We start from the raw sequence: 23343 nt of genomic DNA on the forward strand, positions 1-23343 counted from the left end.
TGTTAAGAAGTCTTTTTTTTTACAGAGAGGCAGGGAGAGGGATAGAGAGTTAGAAACAGCGAGGAGAGAGAAACACCGATCAGCTGCCTCCCACACACCCCCCACTGGGTTTATGCCCACAACCAAGGTACATGCCCTTGACTGGAATCGAACCTGGGACCCTTGAGTCCACAGGCCGATGCTCTACCCGCTGAGCCAAACCGGCCAGGACTGTTAAGAAGTCTTTTAAGTAGTAATTATTAATTACCAAACACGGCCTCTAAAAATACTTTAGGTTAGTGACATTTTTTTTCTTTTTTTGTATGTGGCATTTTTAAATGAGATTTTTTTCTGATTATAAAAGTAAATCATGCTCATGAAGTTTGTACTATACCAAAAATATAAAGTATGTAATTCATATTTTCCTTTTAATGTGGTGAAAATCTTAGTATGTACATATAGTTTTGTACACTGCTTTTTTACTTAGTTAAAATACATATGTTTTCTAATGTCATTAAGTATTTATAAATACAATAGCAACTTCAATGTATCGCCTCAGACAGAAAATAATTATAGGTTTGAACTAAGCAGGAAATGCTTATTTCTTACCAGAAGTCCTAGAACTTTCTGTTGAATGGATGACTCAGTTGGAAAAGACTGTAAAAAGAAAGAGAAACCTATAACTACCTAAAGAATCAAATATAATAAATGCTGAAATCAATCAACAAATGTCAAAACTGTAGGCTAAATTCCCATTCTAACCTCTAGAACCCTCATGAAGAGTTCTAACCCTTGGTTTTCAATAAAGTGTCTGCAAGTGGTTGGAGATTCATCTGTGAGGTTCCAGAGTGCACTCAAAGTAAATTTCAAAGTCGTATCCACCGAATTTTGATTGGTTTTCTGCTTCACTATTTGAAGAAGTTGCTAAAAGAAGGAAAATAGAATTAATTTCTCATTATTGAATTATTACAATTATTAGTGGCAATAACTAAAAGTCCATTAGGTTTAGTCTCATGGCTTAAGACACTTCCTATAAAGGTTTTTATAATTATAACAAACAGCCTCCTAGACCAGACTATTCCCCCAACAAGAAAAAAGTATAGGAACTTCACAAATACTTCTATATTATTCTGTTGGCATCTATAGTCTAATCACCTCTAAATAAAATGAAAAGCAAAATGATTAAACCTTGGGACCAACTATCTTACCCTATGAGTGACAACATATACTCATTTCAGATCCTGGCATATAAAAGGTGAAGGGGAGAATGAAGCAAACATTTATTTAGCATCAGCAAATTATATCCTAAATTGTAGTAGTGCTATCCCCATTTTTCAGGAGAAGAAATTCAGTCTGAGGGGTATTAAATTTGATCATAGTCAACTTAGTATGAGAAAGTAAGAAATGGAAGAACTAATTCTATCTTCAAGTTTTAAGAAAAAAAAGAAAGGACAAACTAAATATAATAGTAAGGGAATTAAAGCCTACATTGGATTTCCGGGAGGAGGAGGTCAAGGGGGAGAAAAGGGGACTATCTGTAATATTTTCAACAATAAAGATACATTTTAAAAAAGAAAACAGAGGTGCAGGAAAAAATTAAGTCTATACTGGATTTAAATAAGATAATAACTTTGAAATTCCACTTATATATTATCTGTCATAGCTTTAACCTCTGAAATTTAAAGTTTGCAAGTTAAATATTTTAACACTACATAAAGCATCCACAATTCCATTTATACATTACACTTTTGGAAGGAAGAGACAGCTTTGCTAAAACAGATACAAGAAAACATTAATAAACACTCCAAGTTACATACAGTTCAGGAAAAATATTTAAGAAACACAAACACTTCTGTGCAATTATTTAAATTAATAGCATAGAGGCTAAGAGTTTGGCATCAGAATCAGGTTACCTGAGCTTAAATATAATAATCTCTCTGCATCTGATTAACTGTGTAAACTTGTTTGCCAATTCTTTGTTTCCTCATTTGTAAATTGTAGGTGATAATTAAAAGGAAAAAAAAAGCTATCATTACTACTACTACTACTACTACTATTAATTTCTGCTAATTCCTGCTTAAGCTAAGCTTAATTTTCCCCCAAAGCATATGAGGGGGCTATTTCCTTAAAATCTTTGAATATATCTCCATCTAAAAGTACTGAGACATATATAGCAATGAAAAGCCTTATTTATAATTAAAATGCCATTCTGAATATAGTAAAAATAAATAAAATCAGCATCATTTCCACTTAACAATATATATTCTATCATCTAGCACTTAGCATATATTCCTTCAATTACTCTTTTTTCCTTTTCATTTAATCTTCATAATAACTGTATAAAGTATTTTTTACCACCCTTAAGAAAATGTATGTGACTTGCCCCAAATCGCACCACTAATAAATAACAGAATTAGGAATAAACCTAGATATGTCAATTTAAGAATGCATACACTTTCCATTTACCACTACAGCCTTCTTTTTATGTTACTTATTTCATTCATATCTTTATTATTATACTTATTAGATTGCATTACAACTACCTCTACATAGCTATTTTCTATACTGTGAATTTCTTATGGGAAGATATTAGAAATATAATTCAGTGTGAATCCCTAACATTTTAAGGTGGTAGGTGATGAGTATTGTATAATTACCTATCAAATGAATGATTTACTTTGTCATTTCATACATAATTTATGTCATAGAAAAAAGGAGTCTCTCACTTGACTTTTCTATCTACTATGGTTGTTCAGACACCTCATGCCAGGCTTATAACAGGAAGCCCCAAAATGGACATTTTTCCTCCAGTTCTCCCTAAGACACTATTCATATTTATTCTCTTTAAAGGTTTTTAACTTTTCACTGTTCATTATATTATTTTCTCAACTGTGTAAGCAAGCAAAATAATACATGAACTATTTAAATTATATTCTTCCCCAAATCATCTAGCATAATCTTAAATATTTTTTTAAATATATTTTATTGATTTCAGAGAGGAAGGGAGAGGGAGAGAGAGATAGAAACATCAATGATGAGAATCACTGATCAGCTGCCTCTTGCACGCCCCCTACTGGGGATCAAGCCCGCAACCCAGGCATGTGCCCTTGACTGGAATCAAACCCGGGACCCTTCAGTCCATAGGCCAATGCTCTATCCACTGATCCAAACCAGCAAGGGCTAGCACAATCTTATGCCTATAATCATCTTTACATTTTCTTCATAAATGTATCAAAATCACAGAATTTTAGAACTCGGTAAGATCTTAAGTCTTATATATACACTAATAGTTCAGGCAATTTTTCTAAATTCACAAAATGAATTTACAAATGAGATCCTAGGTCATCTGACTCTTATAGTTCAGGGCTCTTTCCATCTCTGTTAAGGAGTAAAGCTGCCTCTATAAAAAGAAATTAATACACTCATTTAGAAGAAAGAAAAATAATTTTTAAAATATAAAGTATCAAAAAAATATAAAGTATCAGAAGATACATACACAACACTGCCTGAAAACAATGAAAATGAAAACTGTCTAGTGCTCTGCATAGAGGAGATAACACTTACCCTCACAATGAAGAGCTCAGCACCAAGCTGTGCAGTTTGTTCTGTAGAAAGCTGCAAGCAAGCAGACAAAATAAATGTCCAAGAACCCACTAGTGTGAATGTATTATCAGTCACTATAGCAGGCTAAGGTCAGAGTAAAGTCTTTGATCAACCTGGAATTTTGCAATTTTGAATTGCAAGCGTGAATAAGCAGGCTGGCAGAGAGGCTTACTAACCTTTGTGGCTTTTGGATTTGGGGAAAATAATAACTATAAGGGAAACACGAGTTCAGGTACCTTGGCAGCCAGAATGGAAATGATAGCAACTGCCATCCTTTGCATGTTTTGATCCTCATGATTGCAGAGCCACTGCATGACAAGCTTAGCTGCTTCAAACCTGAAAACACACAAATGGGTTCATGAACTAATTCTGGAGGGGCAGGCACAATTTCAGAGTCCCAGCTGGAAACTGATAATTCCTCTTAATTAACAGAGAATAATAATGATACTTAGTGTTCTGGAGACAGTACCGCAATATTAATTCTGACAACACTTTGTAATGAAATAAGAGTCAAAACTACTGGGCATTCATCTTCTAAAATTACAGCACATTTCTATTCTGTAGTGATTTCAATAATGTAGTAATAAGTATTTTCTGGGTTCCTCACAGTAGCTAGCACAACAGTAATTCATTCACTTACAAACATGTATTGAACCCCTCTTATGCCAAACATTGTTCTCGGTGCTAGAGACAGAGTAGTGTTCGGGTTATTTTATATTTTTCAGATTCCAAATATAAGTGACATTACGTGGTATTTGTCTTTTTCTGTCTGACTTACTACACTGAGCATAATACCATCTAGGTCAGTGTGGCGAACCTTTTGAGCTCGGCGTGTCAGCATTTTGAAAAACCCTAACTTAACTCTGGTGCCGTGTCACATATAGAAATTTTTTGATATTTGCAACCATAGTAAAACAAAGACTTATATTTTTGATATTTATTTTATATATTTAAATGCCATTTAACAAAGAAAATCAACCAAAAAAATGAGTTTGCATGTCACCTCTGACATGCGTGTCATAGGTTCGCCATCACTGATCTAGGTCCATCTATGTTGTCACAAATGGCAAGATTTCATTCTTTCTTTAAAAACTATTTTTATTTTATTACATTTTATTTTATTTTTCAATTACAGATGACATTCAGTATTATTTTATATTAGTTTCAGGTGTACAGCACAGTGGTTAGACATTTATATAATTTACAAAGAGATCCTTCCAATAATTCTAATACCCACCTGACACTATACATAGTTATTATACTACTAGAGGCCCAGTGCACAGGATTTGTGGGGGGGGCTGGCCTGCGTGGATCAGCCCACTGTGGGAGTGCCGCTCATTCTGATCAGCCAAGCAGCTGTGGACCTGCCCTTCTGTGGACCAGCCAAGCAGCTGTGGACCAGCATCTTCTATGGAGCCGGAGCATCTGCCTCTCCAGGGGACTCGATCGGGGCGGGAACAGGGACAATACCACTGAGAGGCGGTAGAGTAGTTCTCAGTCCTGCAGCAGCCACGAACCTGCCTCCTAGCCTCTGGGGTTAGCTCTTTGAGCCTGGCAGCAGCACTGCACAACCTGCAGGCATCCAGAGGAGGCAGCAGGGAGTGAGGAGGAGGAGCCTGGGGCGAGGAGGCGATGATTGCAGCCTGGGTTCCTGCCCGTCGGCCTGGGGTTCGCAGCGGGAGCAGCCTCTCATCCTTGTAAGCAGCACTCCCACTGTGGTAGTGCACTGACCACCAGGGGACAGCTCCTGCATTGAGCGTCTGCTCCATGGTGGTCAGTGTGCATCATAGCGACTGGCTGACCGGCTGTTCTGGTCATTCCACCATTTGGTCACTGGGCTTTCATTATATGCTAGAGTCTCGGTGCACAAAATTTGTGCAGGAAGGGGGGTGTCCCTCAGCCTGGCCTGCACCCTCTCTAATCCAGGACCCTTGTGGGATCGAGCCTAAACCGGCAATCGGACATCCCTCTCGCAATTTGGGACGCTGGCTCTTAACCGCCTGCTTGCCTGCTGGCTTGATCACCCTAACTGCCTCTGCCTTGGCCCCACCACCATGGCTTAGTCCGGAAGGACGTCCGGTCTAATTAGCATATTACCATTTTATTAGTATAGATCAGCCGTGGGCAAACTATGGCCCGCGGGCCGGATCTGGCCCATTTGAAATGAATAAAACTAAAAAAAAAAAAAAAAGACCGTACCCTTTTATGTAATGATCTTTACTTTGAATTTATATTAGTTCACACAAACACTCCATCCATGCTTTTGTTCCAGCCCTCCGGTCCAGTTTAAGAACCCATTGTGGCCCTCCAGTCAAAAAGTTTGCCCACCCCTGGCATAGATAGAGGCTTGGTGCACGGGTGAGGGTGGGGGGTCTTTGCTGGGGGTGGGGCCAGCCTGAGCTAGGGGCTGATGGCTGTTTGCAGGCTAGCCATGCCCCCATTGGGGTGGGGGTCCCTGCTGGGAGGCATGGCCAGCCTGGGCGAGAGACTGAGGGCCGTTTGCAGGCTGGCCACGCCCCTGGCTTTGTCCAGAAGGACATCTGGAAGGTCTCCGGAAGGTCTCCTGGTCTAATTAGCATATTAATCTTTTATTAGTATAGAGCAGGGGACCTCAAACTTTTTAAACAGGGGGCCAGTTCACTGTCCCTCAGGCCGTTGGAGGGCCGGACTATAGTTTAAAAAAAAACTATGAACAAATTCCTATGCACATTGCACATATCTTATTTTGAAGTAAAAAAACAAAATGGGAACAAATACAATATTTGTATGTGCATGTGGCCCACGGGCCGTAGTTTGAGGACCCCTGGTATAGAGGATTATTGATTACATTTCCTATGCTGTACTTCACATCCCCATGACTGTTTTGTAATTACCAATTTGGACCTCTTAATCCCTTCACTTTTTTCATGTAGCCCTCCAACTTCCCTCTCATCTGGCAACCCTCAGTTTGTTCTCTGTATCTATGAGTCCTTCTGTTTTCTTTTGTTCATTTATTTTGTTCTTTTAGATTCCACACATAAGTGAAATCATATGGTATTTGTCTTTTCTGTCAGACTTCTTTCACTTAGCATAATATACTCTAGGTCCATCCATGTTGTCATAAATGGCAATATTTCATTTTTTTATTTCTGAACTAGAGGCCTGGTGCATGAATTCATGCACAGGTGAGGTCCAGTCAGCCCGGCCCGATCAGGGCTGATCGGGCTGGGCCAGCTAGGGGGAGGGGCCGTGGGCGGTTGACCAGCCGGCTTGCCCCCTGGCCGAACTCCAGGTCAAAGGGACAATTTGCATATTAGCCTTTTATTACTAGTATATAGGAGGATACTATTCCATTAAATAGATAGGTAGGTGGAGATAGATAGATAGATAGATACATAGATACTACATTTTCTTTATTAATTTACTGATAGATATCTAGGTTGCTTCCATATCTTGAGTATTACTAGTAATGCTGCAATGAACATAAGGGTGCATGTGTCTTTTCAAATTAGTGTTTTTGTTTTCTTTATATAAGCTGGCAATAGATTCCTAATGGGCCCCTGTCTCCCTCCATTGCGTTCCCTTCAATTTCTGCCTACACAATTGTAATAAATAAATCTGTAAGAGGACTTAGGTATGATGTCACTCTTGTAGTTAGTATTTTATGATTCTAGCAATGGGCCCATACATTAAAATCTTTTTTCCTGCCTACCATATTCTTACTGCAAAGTAGACTGCTCATTAGTCCTCCAAACATACCCACAGTTATGAGGTAATATGGCCTGAAGTTCTTTGGATTTTTTGGTTTAAATTCTAGTTCTATTTTTACTTTTTCATGTGAGGTGATGCATTAAGTCATTCAAAACATCATAGGCCCTAGCTGGTTTTGCTCAGTGGATAGAGCATCTGCCTGTGGACTGAAGAGTTCCGGGTTTGATTCTTGTCAAGGGCAGGTGCCTCGGTTACAGGTTCAATCTCTGGCCCTGGTTGAAGTTTGTGTGGAAGGCAACCCATCGATGTGTCTCTCTCACATCAATGTTTCTCTCTCTGTGTCTCTCCCCCTCCCTTCTACTCTCTCTAAAAAAAAAAAAAAAAAAATCAATGGAAAAATATCCTTGGGTGAGGAGTAACAGAAACATTATAAACTTTGGAGTCAGTCTGGACTCAAATATCACCTTCTACCACTTATTAACTTTGGGACCCTGAGCAAGTCCCTTAATCTCTCTGAACTTCAATATTCTCATCTATCTATAATAATAAAAGCATAATATGCTAATTAGACCAGATGTCCTTCCGGACATCCTTCCAGATGACCTTTTGGACAAAGCTGGGGCTGCGAGGAAAGCCGGTGCCAGTAGCCGGGGGAAGGAAGGCCTACTCTTGCACTAATTTTATGCATCGGGCCTCTAGTAAAATAATAAGATCTATTCTACAGGACTGTCATGAGGATTAAATGATATCACATATCAAGCTTAAGACAGTACAGAATTGACACACACCACGCTTTTGATAAAGGTTATTTTTTTACTAGTATTATTGACTTCCTCTGTGCCTTTATTTGTACAGTTCCCAAAACATAAAATAATCAACTCAACTAGCTTCATCTTTAAAGCATATAGCATGGCATAAAAAGTACAGGCTCTCAGTCAGTCTGGATTTCAATCTAAATTCTGCTACTTACTATCTTATCACCTTGAGCAAGTTACTAAACCTCTGTGTGCCTCTGTTTCCTCATCTGTAAAATGAAGATTACAAGACTAATCATTTCACAGGACTGATGTAAGGACTGAATAAGCATATGAAAAACACAGCACAGTGCCTTGGGATTCCAGTGCTTCATACATGTTAGTTATCTTTATTACCTCAAATGCCATCACTAACATGAAATCTTTAATGATTACTAATCAGATGGAATCTTTCCCTCCTTGTTTGGGGGCCCAATTCATTCTGTTACTTCTTCTATGAAAAATTCTGTTTTCTATTATACTCATTCATTCATCCTTCCATCCATTAAACATCCACTTAAGCACTAGAGACAGAGATAAATCAATCACAGTCTCTAACCACAAAGAAGTTCAATTCTAGTAGAGTGCACTGGCTATAAAATAAAATTAGTAATCTACTATATATATTTCAAACTACGTATTTTAAATAGTAAATGGAACACCTCATTCCTCAGCCATGCCAGATAACAGTGTACTGTTAACAAAATAAATCACAGTAAAATTGCTGCTGGAGAAATATACATTTCAGTATAAATTTCTTTTTCAAAATATCATCATTAAAAATTATAAAATAGTAAAATGAAAAAAATCTCTTTTAGCTCCCAAATTATAGCATCTTAGAAAACAAAAGAACCCTTTTTACTTATTGGAATCTAGTCTTCCTTTAACCTCTGCTTAAAAGTTTCTTCTTAAAAAGTTTCTTCTATAATTCAATATCAAATAACTAATAATAAGAGGTATGATTCAGAGAAAAGAACATTGAACTAAAACTAGATGACTTCTAGTCTGGTAATTACTAGTCACAAAACCATGGGCAAGACACTGAATCTCTATGTGCCTCAGTTTCTTTAGCCTACATTATTGTGTGGATATTTTTTAAACTATAATCAATACAAATTCTTAAGCAAAGGGCTATGAAAACAGGGGCCCATCTGCTATCATGAATATCAAGACACTGAACTAGAGAAAGTGGATTTAACATTCTGTAAGACAACATTTAATCCCATCTATTTGATTAATTGTACACCAGGGATATAATTGGTACGAAATTACCTAAGACTTGGCTGGTGTAGCTCAGTGGTTGAGCGTCAACCTATGAACTAGGAGGTCATGGTTTGATTCCTGGTCAGGGCATATATCTGGGTTGCAGGCCTGACTTATCTCCAGTGTGGGGCGTGCAGGAGGCAGCCAATCAATGATTCTCTCTCATCATTGATGTTTCTATCTCTCTCTCCCTCTCCCTTCCTCTCTGAAATCAATAAAAATATATTAACAAACAAAAAAAGAAATTACTCAAGACAGATTTCTAAAACTCTGTTTTGTCCCATTTTAAGTTTTAGGACTATTACTTGCCTGTTAAATGGAACATCTTGAAGGATCCGGTCACTGCAAAGTGAAAGGAGGCAATTCTTTTGCAACTAAAGAACCAAAGGGAGAAAAAAAATCATTAATAAAATGTTGCTTTGTTATTTTTTAAACAGGAGTAGCCTCTATATTAAAAAACAAAACAAAACAAAAAACAGAAGAAGACTGATGAAACCCCATTTATTTTACAACCTTTATTTTGGCACCTACTGTTGAAATAATGACTTCCACTGGACACATATAAGTTTACCAGCACATTTTTTTTTTCTTTTCCTTTAGATGACAAATAGGATAAGAAGTAGGATAATTCCAGCTAATTTCCCTCTGTTCTGGTAGACTTTAGGTGGGTCCCGTTTTGTCTTCTGTCTACCTGGCCTCCAGGGCCCATGAAAAACAAAGCCCAAAGTTTATCTGGTTTGAGGGAAGCTGGCTTTAATGATCCACTCACCAATGTGGGATGCCATTTTTACTTGGTTTTGGACATATTTTTTACTAACTTGCCAACTCACTGCTAAATTTTAAGAGTTAAAAATATAATTTAAGCCCTGGCTGGGTGGCTCAGTTGGTTGGAGCATCGTCCCATTCACTGAAAGGCTGTGGGTTCAATTCATGATCAGGGCGAGTACAGGAGGCAACAGATTGATCAGTGACTCTCTCACATCAATGTTTCTCCCTATCTCTCTCTAAAATCAATAAAAACAGTCCAGCTGGTGTGTTTCACTGGCTGAACCAGGAGGTCATGGTTTGATACCTGGTCAGAGCACATGCCAGGGTTGCAGGCTTGATCCCCAACAGGAGGAAGCCATTCAATGATTCTCTCCCATCACTGATGTTTCTTTTCTTTTTTCTTTTTCTTTTTTTAACATATTTATATTGATTTCAGAGAGGAAGGGAGAGGGAGAGAGAGAGATAAAAACATTAACGACAAAAGAGAATCACTGATTGGCTGCCTCCTACACGCCCCTTACTGGGAATCAAGCCCACAACCCAGGCATGTGCTACTGACCGAAATCGAATCTAAGACCCTACACTCCGCAGGCTGATGCTCTCTATCCACTGAGCCAAACCAGCTAGTGTTCATCATTGATGTTTCTTTCTCCCTCTCCCTTTCTGAAATCAATAAAAAATTATATATATATATAAAGAGGTAATATGCAAATTGTCCGGAATGCCATAATGTCACGACTGCTCAGGAGGAGGCTGCGAGTGCACGTGAGTGGGAGGGGACTGTGTGTGCAGTGAAGCAAGCCACGGCTGGTGCAGGCCCAGAGAGAACAGGGCCTGCCTGCTGCCGTGGCTGTGCGGAGGCCCGGAGAGAACAGGGCCCGCCAGCCGCAGCACATGAGCTGCAGAGGAAACACCTTTCTGACCACTCATTGGCTAAGTTCCCTGTATGCCACCTGCAGTGTTCTTGGTAACTTGGGTAATAAGAATCCAAGAAGGTGATCTAGGGTTTTTCCACCTCATTCCTGGAGGAAAAAATGAAGGTCTGCTGCTGGAGGGGCTAAGAAATATCATATCCTGCCCTAGCTGGTTTGGCTCAGTGGATAGAGCCTGGGCCTGTGGACTGCAGGGTCTGGGTTGGATTCTGGTCAAAGACATGTACCTAGGTTGCAAGCTCCTCCCTGGCCAGGGTCCAGGTCAGGGGTCCTGCAGGAGGCAAGCAATTGAAGTGTCTCTTTCACATTGATGTTTCTCTCTGTCTTTCCCTCTCTCTTCCATGCTCTCTGAAAATCAATGGAAAAATATCCTCAGGTGAAGATGAAAGAAAGAAAGAAAGAAAGAAAGGAAGGAAGGAAGGAAGGAAGAAAGAAAGAAAGAAAGAAAGAAAGAAAGAAAGAAAGAAAGGTCATATCCTATGAAAGAGACAGCTTGAAAATGCCTAAAGAAAGTTGTCATTTTTTCATGGTGAAGGGACCAGACTCCATGTTGATGAAAACACCTTGGCAGCTGCAGTAGCTGGCAGTGGCAGCAGCAGCAGCAGCAGCAGAGTGATGGAGGCGGCGCCTTCCTCTGATCAGCCCAGTTGCCTCCCGCAGAGGGAGGCCTGGGAGCGGGCCTAAGCAGTCAGTAGGACATCCTCTGAGGGCTCCTGGACTGAGAGGGGGCAGGCTGGACTGAGGGACCTCCCACCCCGCCCCCAGTGCACAAATTTTTGTGCACCGGGCCTCTAGTTATATAGATAAAGAAAAAATAAAATCAATAAAAACACAGCCTCAAGTGAGGATTTATATATCTATATCTATATAGATATGTATATGTATATGTATATAATCTAAGCAGTATTTTATTTTTTGTTTTTTATCTTTCTTTATTGGTTAAGGTATTACAAATGTGTCCTCATCCCCCCATTAACCCCCAACCTCCCCCCCGCCACTCATGTTCTCATTCCCCTGTTGTCCACGTCCATTGGTTTGGCTTATATGCATGCATACAAGTCCTTTGGTTGGTCTCTTCCCCTTACCCGCACCCTCCCCTACTTTCCCTCTGGGGATTGATAGTCTGATTGCTGTTTCTCTGTCTTTGGATCTGTCCCTGTTCATCAGTCTATGTTGTTCTCTATATTCCACAAATGAGTGAGATCATGCGGTATTTATCTTTCTCTGACTGGCTAATTTCACTTAGCATAATGCTCTCCAGTTCCATCCATGCTGTTGCAAATGGCAAGAGTTCCTGAGTTGTCATCTGGCTAGGTTATATAGTCTGGCATACTGCTAGAAATAGAAAATCCTTGTCTTATTCATTTCTGTATCCCAGTACTTAATAGTATATGGCCCAGAACAGATAGATGCTCTATGGCTAGACTCAAGATCTAGGTTGAAAATGAGTTTTATATGGCTTACACTATTTCCCTGAACATTTGGATTTAAATACTATTTAGGCAGGGAATGCACACTTTAGTTTTCTACTTCTCTGTTGTCTTACAATCAGTCATACCACAAATTTATTACTTTACAGCATCTAAAGGCATTAGAATTTCCACCCTTGGTCTATTAAATTGAACTATATGGAGGTAGGAGACACTAAAAGGACTACTTGAATGCAGATTCCCATATGCTTACCTGCTGGTGATTAGGAAAATGTTCCATAGCTTTCAGCAGCAAATGGGTCACATCAGCCAGAAGTCGGACAGGCATTCCTACAGCAAGATCCTGCTTGGTTAAATTAAATACACAGGCGCTTGCAGCAAGTTGCACTGGTAAATTCATAGGGTGGTTTCTCATCCCAGTGACCACAAGCTGGAAAAAAAAAAATTAGTCCACCTTATAAATCCAAGCTCTCTTCACACAGCAACATTAGTGTTAATATATAATAATTTCTAAAATATCTTAAGTATCTTTTTTGTTCTCATGTGCAAAGAGCCTAGGACATAGCAGTTGCTCACTAATACTTAGTTTCTGTGAACCTGGTTCATGTCCAGAAATTTTTCTGTAACACTAGTAAATCTTTTTTATTCAGGTAATTTATCTTTGTGTATCCAAGACCTACTATAGTATCTGTTATATGGTTAACACAATAAATTCTTAATGGCTTAAATAGAGTAAAGCAGAGGCAAACTACTTTCAGATGAGACTGGGCACATCAGGGTGATATGTCAGTAGACTTCACTTTCTTTTTTTTTTCTCCTACTTTTATTTTTATTAGCATTTATTTTATGCTGAATTTACTCCCTGGCCATAGTTTTTGTTTCTTCAGTTTCTTCTGGGATATCTTTTTTTTTCATGTAACTTCCTCTTCTGGTTTAAGAACAATCTGCTCTTTTTTTAAAATATATTTTTATTGATTTTTTACAGAGAGGAAGGGAGAGGGATAGAAAGTTAGAAACATCGATGAGAGAGAAACATCGACCAGCTGCCTCCTGCACACCTCCTACTGGGGATGTGCCCACAACCAAGGTACATGCCCTTGACCGGAACCGAACCTGGGACCCTTCAGTCCGCAGGCGGATGCTCTATCCACCGAGCCAAACCGGTTTTGGCTCTGCTCTTTTTTAGTAAGGATCATCTAAATGTGGGAGGGAGAGCTCATCTATGGGTTAATCTGTCCACAAACTTTGTAAATTCTGTGCCGCTTCTTAAGCTTTGTTCACCTGGATGTGCTCAATGACTAGAGAACCTACGTCTAAACCCCGAAGTTTAGCATTGCTCTCTGCACTTTTAAGCACGTGCAGGAAAAATTCAGCACTCTTTTTAGCCACTGACCCTGCATCCTCCCCCACTCTATGGCCTGGGCAAACCTACCAACTCCACCATTCTAAAGACAGAATGGCACACATTTGCTTCTGTACAGTAACATCTTTCAAATACTTGGTGGCCTGCATACCCTTGATGGCCTGGACAATTTCATGAGTGTTCTTAAAGGGAACACAAAGATTTGAACCTTGATTTTGTAGGGTTTTCTAGGTCAAGTGAATAGCAAATCATTTTCAGAGGTCACTTCAAGCCACTTTCAAATTCCAACATTCAGTTCCTTGAGAATGCTGTTAAAGTTAGAGCACAATAAAATCCATTCACTTCCTTCTGGCCTTGATAACTATTTTCTAACTTTCCCTCTCTAATCAACCCCCCAACAAATCCTTCCTACTCCTCATTATCCATATCATCTGAAGACCTTGCTTCCAACCACATGGAGAAAACTGAAGGAATCAGAAAGGAATTTCAGATTCTCACTACACAGTACCCTCTAACCCAGTGATGGCGAACCTATGACACGCGTGTCAGAGGTGACACACGAACTCATTTTTTTGGTTGATTTTTCTTTGTTAAATGGCACTTAAATATATAAAAAATATATCAAAAATATAAGTCTTTTACTATGGTTGCAAATATCAAAAAATTTCTATATGTGACATGGCACCAGAGTTAAGTTAGGGTTTTTCAAAATGCTGATACGCTGCGCTCAAAAGGTTCGCCATCACTGCTCTAACCAGCCTATACACATGCTGCCTTCCTGCCTGTTACCATAAATGATTTTTGTGGGCTCCTGTTGAAAGGTATTCTCTCCATTATGTCCTAGATCCTTCCTTTCTTGTCTACTCAAGGATATTATTTCAGCTGTTCTCCCCTCTCACTTTTACACCATTTTAAAATTCTGCAGTAAATGCCCTGGCCAGTGTGGATCAATTGGTTAAGTGCCGTCCCTTGTACCGAAAGGTCACTGGTTTGATTCCTGGTCAGGGCACATACCCAGGTTACAGGTTTGATCCCCGGTCGGGTTGTGTATGGGAGGCAACAGATCCATGTTTCACTTTCACATTGATGTTTCTCTCTCTCTAAAATAAATAAAAATATATTTTTTAAAATTCTGTACTAGGTCATTCATATCATCATATAAAGCTAGTTTGTCACCCATTTCCTCAGCCAACTACCACCTTTTTTCCTTTGCTCTCCATTGTAGCAAAACCTCTTAAAATAACTGCCTATATTTTTTTCTTTATCATTCGCTGATGAATGAATTGAATGAATGAATGAATGAGTAAATATTTCAGATCAGGACTAGAGATCTAGTCCTTTGGTCCTAAAAAAAAATAGATAAGGCATATGCCAAGTGCCAATATCCTCTGGTATGTATGGAGCAGGTGATAGGTATTGGGGATAATATCCTAGGGTCTGAAATGTACTTGTTCCTATTCATGCACCCCATTCTCAAAATTTAAGATTCCTGAAGGTTAAGTCATTTCTGGTTGTGCCACTAACTTACTGTTATTAAACCTCACAGACCCTCAGTTACACAATCTATAAAATAGAAGGTACAACTTATCAGTTGGGACTGTGGTGCCCACTAAATGAGATAACAAATACAATATACTCCTATACTCACTGGTTTCAAAAATGAATGTGTATGAGGATTATCTTTTTTAAAATTTATCTTTATTGTTGAAAGTATTACAGATGTTCCCATTTTTCCCCATTGATCACCTCTTCCCTGTTCCCCTTCCCTCCCCAGGCCTTCACCTCCCTATTGTCTGTGTGGATGGGATATGTATAAATTCTTTGGTTAATCTCTTCCCATCACTTCCCTTGCAGATTCCCCTATTGAATCTAAATTTCTTGGGGTGGGGTTCACAAATCTGCTTTTTAAAATAAGCAATACACCAGACTTCTGGTAGACAAAGACCACATTCTAACAAACACTGCCCTAAGCAATCAACAAAATTAAGAATCTTCCTTACTTGCCCTTTAAAAGCTGTCTTGGTTAAAATAACATGGCTTAGTTATGAAAGCACAGGAGGAGGTTTATAAATGGCACAGGAGGTTTATAAATGGCATGGAAAGCACAGGAGGTTTATAAATGGCATTGGAATTCCAATGTTGTATTTCTAAAAAGAGCCTATCTGAAAGCTATACAGGGCTAATACCTATTGCAGTGTCCTGATTCAAGTCATATACTTCCATTTTCTACTACAACTGGTGAGACAGTATCACACTGGTCACTGGTTTTAGGTAGTTAAATATCATCTGGAAGGCATTCATACTACTTAATGAGACTGCTATATAATTTCAAAAACATTATGCAATTATCTTTCCTCTTTCTCATTTACTGCTAATAACTGAAGTCATGCATCATTAATCCTATTACAAAAAAGAGTCAAAGGCTAAATGCATATTTTCACTAGTTTTCTTTACAAAACCAACATCTATCCAGGCAGATCATTTCAAATTTTTCACATGCAGTTTCTTATTCTTACCTTTAAAATTTCTGGCTTTGTTTTTTCCATCACATGAGTCAGACTAAAAAGGTGAAATAGAGCTTCCCGGACAAAGAATGCTCGTTCACTGTACCGCTTCAATGCCTCTGCAATCTGAGTTTCGTTGGCTTCTCCAGACACCTTTGAACAGAGCCAGAAAATTAGCTTTTAGGTTCTTCTCAACCCTCTAACTTTCTCTATCCAAATATTATTCGTATAGATGGCATCCAGGATAGCTATGTAAGGCTTAAAACAAATCAGAATAGTCATCCTATGCAGATGCAATAGTCACCCTATGTTAAAGAGAGATACTGATATAGATATATAGATATATAGATATATAGATATCCTATGTAATAAAAACCTAATATGCAAATCGACCGAACGGCAGAGCGACTGGTCATTATGATGCGCACTGACCACCAAGGGGCAGATGCTCAACGCTGGAGCTACCTCCAGCCTGCAGGCCCCAGGTGAGCCAAGGCGGGTGCCAGCAGGGGGCCTCCCTGATCACCCCACAGATCAGCCCTGATCACCAGCTAGGCCTAGGGACCCTAAGCGTGCACGAATTTCATGCACAGGGCTTCTAGTACATTATATAGGCTCAGACCCTACTATGAGCCTGTGGGTAAAATTTTCTACATTGCACCTAAAATAAATCTCAATTTATTTAATATTATCTATACGGTCTTGCCTTGGGATTAGGTTTTTATCTACCTCTTAAGGTAACCCTCTCCTCCTAACATACAATGTTATAGCCACATGGGCTATTTTCCTGATCTTTCAATAAGCCAAGCTCTTTCCCAGGAAAAGGCGATTAATAATAATAAAAGTGTAATATGCTAACTAGATTGGACATCTTTCAGGACAACCTTCTGGACGAAGCTGGGGCTGCAAGGAAAGCCCAGGTCCCAGGTGCCAGAAGGAAGCTGGTGCCGGCAGCGAGGGGAAGGAAGGCCTACTCTTGCATGAATTTCGTGTATTGGGCTTCTAGTTATTTATAATATCCTCTCACTGAAATCTTCCTCTCTTTCTTTGACTAATTTCTACTCAACCTTCCCAATTCAAGTTAAACAATACTTCTTTTTTTTTTTAAATATATTTTTATTGATTTTTTACAGAGAGGAAGGGAGAGAGATAGAGAGTCAGAAACATCAATGAGAGAGAAACATCGATCAGCTGCCTCCTGCACATCCCCCACTGGTGATATGCCCGCAACCCAGGCACATGCCCCCGACCGGAATCGAACCCGGGACCCTTCAGTCCGCAGGCCGATGCTCTATCCACTGAGCCAAACCGGTTTCGGCAAACAATACTTCTTTAGCAAGGCCTTCTCTGACCCACCAATCTAAGTCAGATCCCTCTGAAACATCTTTTTCATAGTCATTATCATAACCACCCCTCCCCCAACTACACTGACCCATTCACCACTGTATCCCAACAGCTGGCATTATGTGTGCCTCACAATAAAAACTCAGTAAGTATTCATCACATAAATGTATAAATTAATTTTCCTGATTTATTAAGCTCTCAGTCAGCATCAAGAGGTTCTGTTCAAAATTAAGACCATCTAGGAATTTCCCATTTACAAAGGTTAATACACTTAACTTAAACTATGGTTCATGTACCATTGGGTAACCAAATGTACATAATAAGAAGTGGCTCTTTATAAAAGTAATCCAACTAATAAGTGAAAGAGAAATTATTAGAATAGCACCATAATCTCCAATGAATTAATGGAACTAGGTATTAAGTTTCAACACCTGTTAACATCACAGAATAGGTAACAACCAGACATTATATACTTCCTCAATGAAAGAGCATGATACCTTAAGGGTCCTTTCAAATATATCAAACATGAGTGCGATTAAGTTTCCCATCCAGCTACCAATCTGTATAAAATTCAAACACAGGGAAATATGCACCAAGAGTATACAATCGTGAAAATCCAGATTGAGGGAAATTCTACAAGTCAAAAAAGCTGGATTCTTTAATAGACAAATCATAAGAAAAAGAAAGGAATGGAGAGGGAACCTGTAAATTAAAAGATACTCAAAAGAAAAAATTTTGAAAAATGGACAAGATTAACTAGAGATAAATAGTTGGATCATAACACTATATATAAAAAAGCAAGGACATAATTATTATTATAAAGTCAGAATAGAGGTACTTTTATGAAGAAGGAGGGAGTTGTAATCAGAATTGGACACATGGAAGAGCTTTAGGATAGTTGACAAATTTCTATTTATTAACCAGAGTGATGGTCTCAAATGTGTTCACCTTATTTTCACTCACTAAGCTATACATGTGTTATTTATGGTCTTTGTATCCATCTTATTTTATAATAAGGTTTAAAAATATGTAAAAACAAAAAACAAAAACAAAACCCTGTCATTCAGAGAGATATAATCTCATTAAATTGGAAGACAGGTATTTTTTGGCAGTAACATTATGCAGGTTGAAACAAAAATAAATACTTAAAAAATATATTACTCAGAAACTAGGTTTTATATGAACATACAGTATTTAGGTAGGAAATGCAGCTTTGAGGAAATGAAGGGCTGCATCATGACTGACATTTCAACCATTGATATGATATGCTACAAGATCTAATATAAACTAGACTATAGTACTGATGTGTGCCAAGTGACACAAGGGCACATACCAAGCATTTGTAAGATTGTAGAAATAACAATGCTATTTCTTTACAAAATGTTTTAAAAACTATTTATATACTAGAGGCCTGGTGCACAAAAATTTGTGCACTCGGGGGAGGAGGGGGTCCCTCAGCCTGGCCTGTGCCCTCTTGCAGTCTGGGACCCCTTGGGAGACAACGACCTGCTGGCTTAGGCCTGCTCCCGGGTGGCAGAGAGCAGGCCCAATCCCTAGGTGCAGCCCCTGGTTGGGCTCAGAGCAGGACCGATTGGGGAGTTGGGGCGCCGCCCCCTGTCATGCACAGAGCAGGGCAGATTGGGAGGTTGCGATGCCACCCTCAGTCATGCTCAGGGTAGGGCCGATTGGGGGATTGGAGCACCGCCCCCTGTCACACTCAAGGCAGGGTCGATGGGGAGGTTGCAGCGCCACCCCCTGTCACGCACAGAGCAGGGCCAATCCGGGGTTGGGACTCTGCGCCCTGTCACGCACAGAGCAGGGCCCATCAGGGGTTTGGGGAGCTCCCGCGTGTCACGCACAGAGCAGGGCGGATCAGGGGGTTGGGGAGCTCCCCCCTATCATGCACAGAGCAGGGCCCATCAGGGGGTTGGGGAGCTCCCCCCTGTCACGCACAGAGCAGGGCCCATCAGGGGGTTGAGGAGCTCCCCCCCGTCACTCACAGAGTAGGGCCGATAGGGAAGTTGGGGCACCGACCCTGTCACACAGAGAGCAGGGCGGATCAGGGGGTTGGGACGCTGCCCTCTATCACCCACAGAGCAGGGCCGATCAGGGGGTTGGGGCGCCGCCACTGTCACACTCAGGGCAGGGCCAATGGGGAGGTTATGGCTCTACCCCATCACACACAGAGCAGGCCTCGTGAGGGAGGGGGGGTTGGGGCACCGCCCTCTATCACCCACAGAGCAGGGCCGATCAGGGGGTTGGGGCACCGCACCCTGTCACACAGAGAGCCACAGGGCGATCAGGGGGTTGGGGAGCTCCCCCCGTATCAGGCACAGAGCAGGGCTGATCAGGAGGTTGGGGCGCCTTCCCCTGTCACGAACAGAGCAGGGTGGATAGGGAGGTTGTGGCCCCGCCCCCTGTCACACACAGAGCTGCAGGGCGATCAGGGGGTTTGGGCGCTGCCCCCTGTCACGCTGATCCCGGTGCTGGGAGGCATATTACCCTTTTACTATATAGGATAGAGGCCTGGTGCATGGGTGGGGCTGGCTGGTTTGCCCTGAAGGGTGTCCTGGATCAGGGTGGGGGTCCCCACTGGGGTGCTTGGCCAGCCTGGGTGAGGGGATGATGGCTGTTTGCAGCTGGTCACACACCCTTCAGGGTGGGGGTCCCCACTGGGGTGCCTAGCCAGTCTGGGTGAGGGGCTGAGGGCTGAAGCTCCCAACTGCTCCTTTTTTTCTTTTTCTTTTTTTTAAATTCTGGGCCAGCTTTAGCTCTGGCTCCAGCTCTGAGGCCTCTGCTGCTGAAAGCAGATATCTGGTTTGTTTGGGTTCTATAATCAAAACAATGTATAACTCCAGCTCTGAGATCCTGGCGGGCTAAAAGCAGGTTTCTGGGGTTTTGTTTAGCTTCTATATTTGTTACAATGTTTCAAACTGCAGGCTCAGAGGCCGGCAAGGCAGGCGGGGAACGTTGGAGTCCTCCGTCACCGAAGCAAGCAAGCCTCATGTTAGTTTCAAGATGCCTGGCTGCCGGCCACCATCTTGGCTGGCAGTTAATTTGCATATCGCCCTGATTAGCCAATGGGAAGGGTAGCAGGCGTACGCTAATTACCATGTTTCTCTTTTATTAGATAGGATAATATACATGCATACACATTGGTCATGACTATGTATTCACATATATAAGCAGTAATTGAATAATAAAATTTTCCAAGTGTTCACCTCTTTTTAATCCCCCTGAACCTAAGCTTACATTCTCTTAGATTTGGAAACACACTGAAATATTATGTGAAACAAAAAAGATTGTAAGGGGGAAATTACTTAACAATGATTTCAGTCAGACTTCATTTACCACAATTGGTTGATTCCAAACAGCTTTATAATATCTTATATAAAATATAGCCTCAAGTTTGCATGAGAACCACAGCTTGGTAGATAACCCCAGAGTCTGGGAATGAGGTGCCCCATAAATCTAAGAATCCTAGTTGTGGAGAAGTAGAAGGTTCAAGAAATGGATTGTGACAAAAGAGCAAATTGAGTGGGGGAATTGTGATGACAGAGTTGGAAATTCTATGGCAAAAAAGCCCTCTGTGTTGGGACTAGGAAGGAAGAGAAAGAATTAAGATACTCAAATAGAGACAATGAGATGTAGTGGAAAGATACACACTAGTACTTTGGAATCAAATAGTCCAAGGATACAGTGTCAGGGTCTGATGTCATCTAGTTGTGAGCCTTAAGAAAACCATTCCCTCTCATTGAGTCAAGAGATCAAAATAAGTAATATATATGTAAATGCAAAAATACCCTCCCCCCCAAAAAAACCCCCACAACCTCTTCTTATAACTAACTGACCACTCAGAGTACCATATACGCAATGTCTTATAAAGAATTCTAGGGAGTCACACTGTCTCTATTTCTTGCATCCTTCAGCCTGGCCTAAAAAACTCAGGAATGTAAAGCCAAAAAACCAGTCTCAACTAATTTAAAGCATCACAATAATGAGACAATCATTTCAGACAAGTTTTTCATCAACTTTGCTAAGTTAGACAATTCTGAAAAAGGAGATATGGCAACATCAGCTCTTCTCCCTTAACATGACCTATTGTTTTCCAGTTTTCAAATCAGTAGTCAAATAATGTAAAAAGGACATAAATTTTTGTATTTAGTTGAATAAAGGGCAAAGATCCAATAATCTTTATCTTAAAAAATATTTTTTAATAAATGATTCTCTTTGGCTGCATATTAATCACCTACTCAGCTTTAAAAAATACTGAAGTCTGAGTTCTACCTCCCTGTGATTCTGATTTACTTGTTCAAGTTTTCCAGGCTATTCCTTTTTTTTTAATCCTCAACCAAGGATATTTTTTCTGACTGATTTTTAGAGAGAGCAGAAAGGAGGGAAGGAAGGAGGGAGGAGGAGCAAGGGGGAGGGAGGGGGAGAGAGGGAGTGAGAAGGAAAGAGAGAAACCATCCATGTCAGAGAGACACATCAATTGACTGCCTCCAGCACCCACCCCAACTGGGGTCAGGGATCAAATCTGCAACCCAGTTATGTGCCCTTCACTGAGAATTGAATCCTTAGGTGTGGGCTAATGCTCTAACCATCTAGCAACACTGTTCAGGGCCCAGGTTATTTCTTTTCAATTAAAATTTTTTTCCAGCTTTATCAAGAACTAGGGGCCCGGTGCACGAAATTTGTGCACTGGGTGTGTGTGTGGGGGGGAGAGTGTCCCTCAGCCCAGCCTGCCCCCTCTCACATACTGGGAGCCCTCAGGCGTTGACCCCCATCACACTCCAATCGCCTGATCGGCCCCTTGCCCAGACCTGACGCCTCCGCCAGAGGTGTCAGGCTTGGACAGGGGACCCCCATCTCCCCCCGATCACTGGCTCTGGCCCCCGCCCAGGCCTGAGGCCTCTGGCCCAGGAATCATGCCTGGGCAGGGGACCCCCATCTCCCTCTGATCCTTTCTCCACCCCCCACCCAAGCCTGACGCCTCTGACCCAGGCTTCAGGCCTGGGCAAGGGGACCATCATATCTCCCCAATCCCCGGCTCCGCCCCCCACCCAGGCCTGATGCCTCAGCCAGAGGAGTTGACCCTCATCACCCTCCGGTCACCAATCACCGGATCGGCCCCTTGACCAGGCCTGAGGCCTCTGGCAGAGGTGTCAGGCCTGGGCAGGGGACCCCCAGCTCCCCGCGGTTGCAGGCTCCGCCCCTGCCCAGGCCTAACGCCTCTGGCCTAGGCATCCGGCCCGGGCAGCAGGGACCTGCAGTGGCAGCGGGGGGCGCCGCGATCGTGGGCTTCGCTTTAGGCCCAGGCAAGGGACCCCTAGCTCCTGGGACTGCCAGCTTCGACCGTGCCTAGCTCCCATCGCTGGCTCCACCCCTACTTCCTGCTATCACTGGCCAGGGCGGAAAAGGCGCCTGATTCTCTGATCATGGCTGGGGGGCAGGGCAAAGGCGGCCCCAGGGCCGCCTTTGCCCTGCCCCCCAGCTCTTAGCTCCCCCCTGGGTTTCCGATCACTGTCAGTGGCAGGGGGCTTCTTCCTGCTTTCCCTTTCGCCTCCCTGCATTGTGCCTGCATATGCAAATTAGCCGCCATCTTGTTGGCAGTTAACTGCCAATATTAGTTGGCAGTTAACTGCCAATCTTAGTTGGCAGTTAATTTGCATA

The 23343-nt window shown here is 41.4% G+C and overlaps 1 protein-coding gene across 2 annotated transcripts in view; it reads right to left on the minus strand.

Annotated features, from left to right (window-relative positions):
- The window catches only part of ZYG11B (zyg-11 family member B, cell cycle regulator), a 75408-nt gene that overhangs the window by 8958 nt on the left and 43107 nt on the right, over window positions 1-23343 (minus strand). For both annotated transcript variants that reach the window (XM_081087141.1, XM_081087142.1), the window contains exons 4-10: window positions 16339-16479; window positions 12713-12889; window positions 9639-9703; window positions 3819-3918; window positions 3544-3594; window positions 742-903; window positions 589-636 (exon numbers count right to left, since the gene is read on the minus strand). In XM_081087141.1, coding sequence (XP_080943267.1) covers window positions 589-636; window positions 742-903; window positions 3544-3594; window positions 3819-3918; window positions 9639-9703; window positions 12713-12889; window positions 16339-16479 — 744 coding nt within the window. The remainder of the gene's footprint in view (window positions 1-588; window positions 637-741; window positions 904-3543; window positions 3595-3818; window positions 3919-9638; window positions 9704-12712; window positions 12890-16338; window positions 16480-23343) is intronic.

Source organism: Myotis nattereri (assembly GCF_964212035.1).
Source record: "Myotis nattereri genome assembly, chromosome: 3".
NCBI classification, from domain to species: Eukaryota; Metazoa; Chordata; class Mammalia; order Chiroptera; family Vespertilionidae; genus Myotis; species Myotis nattereri.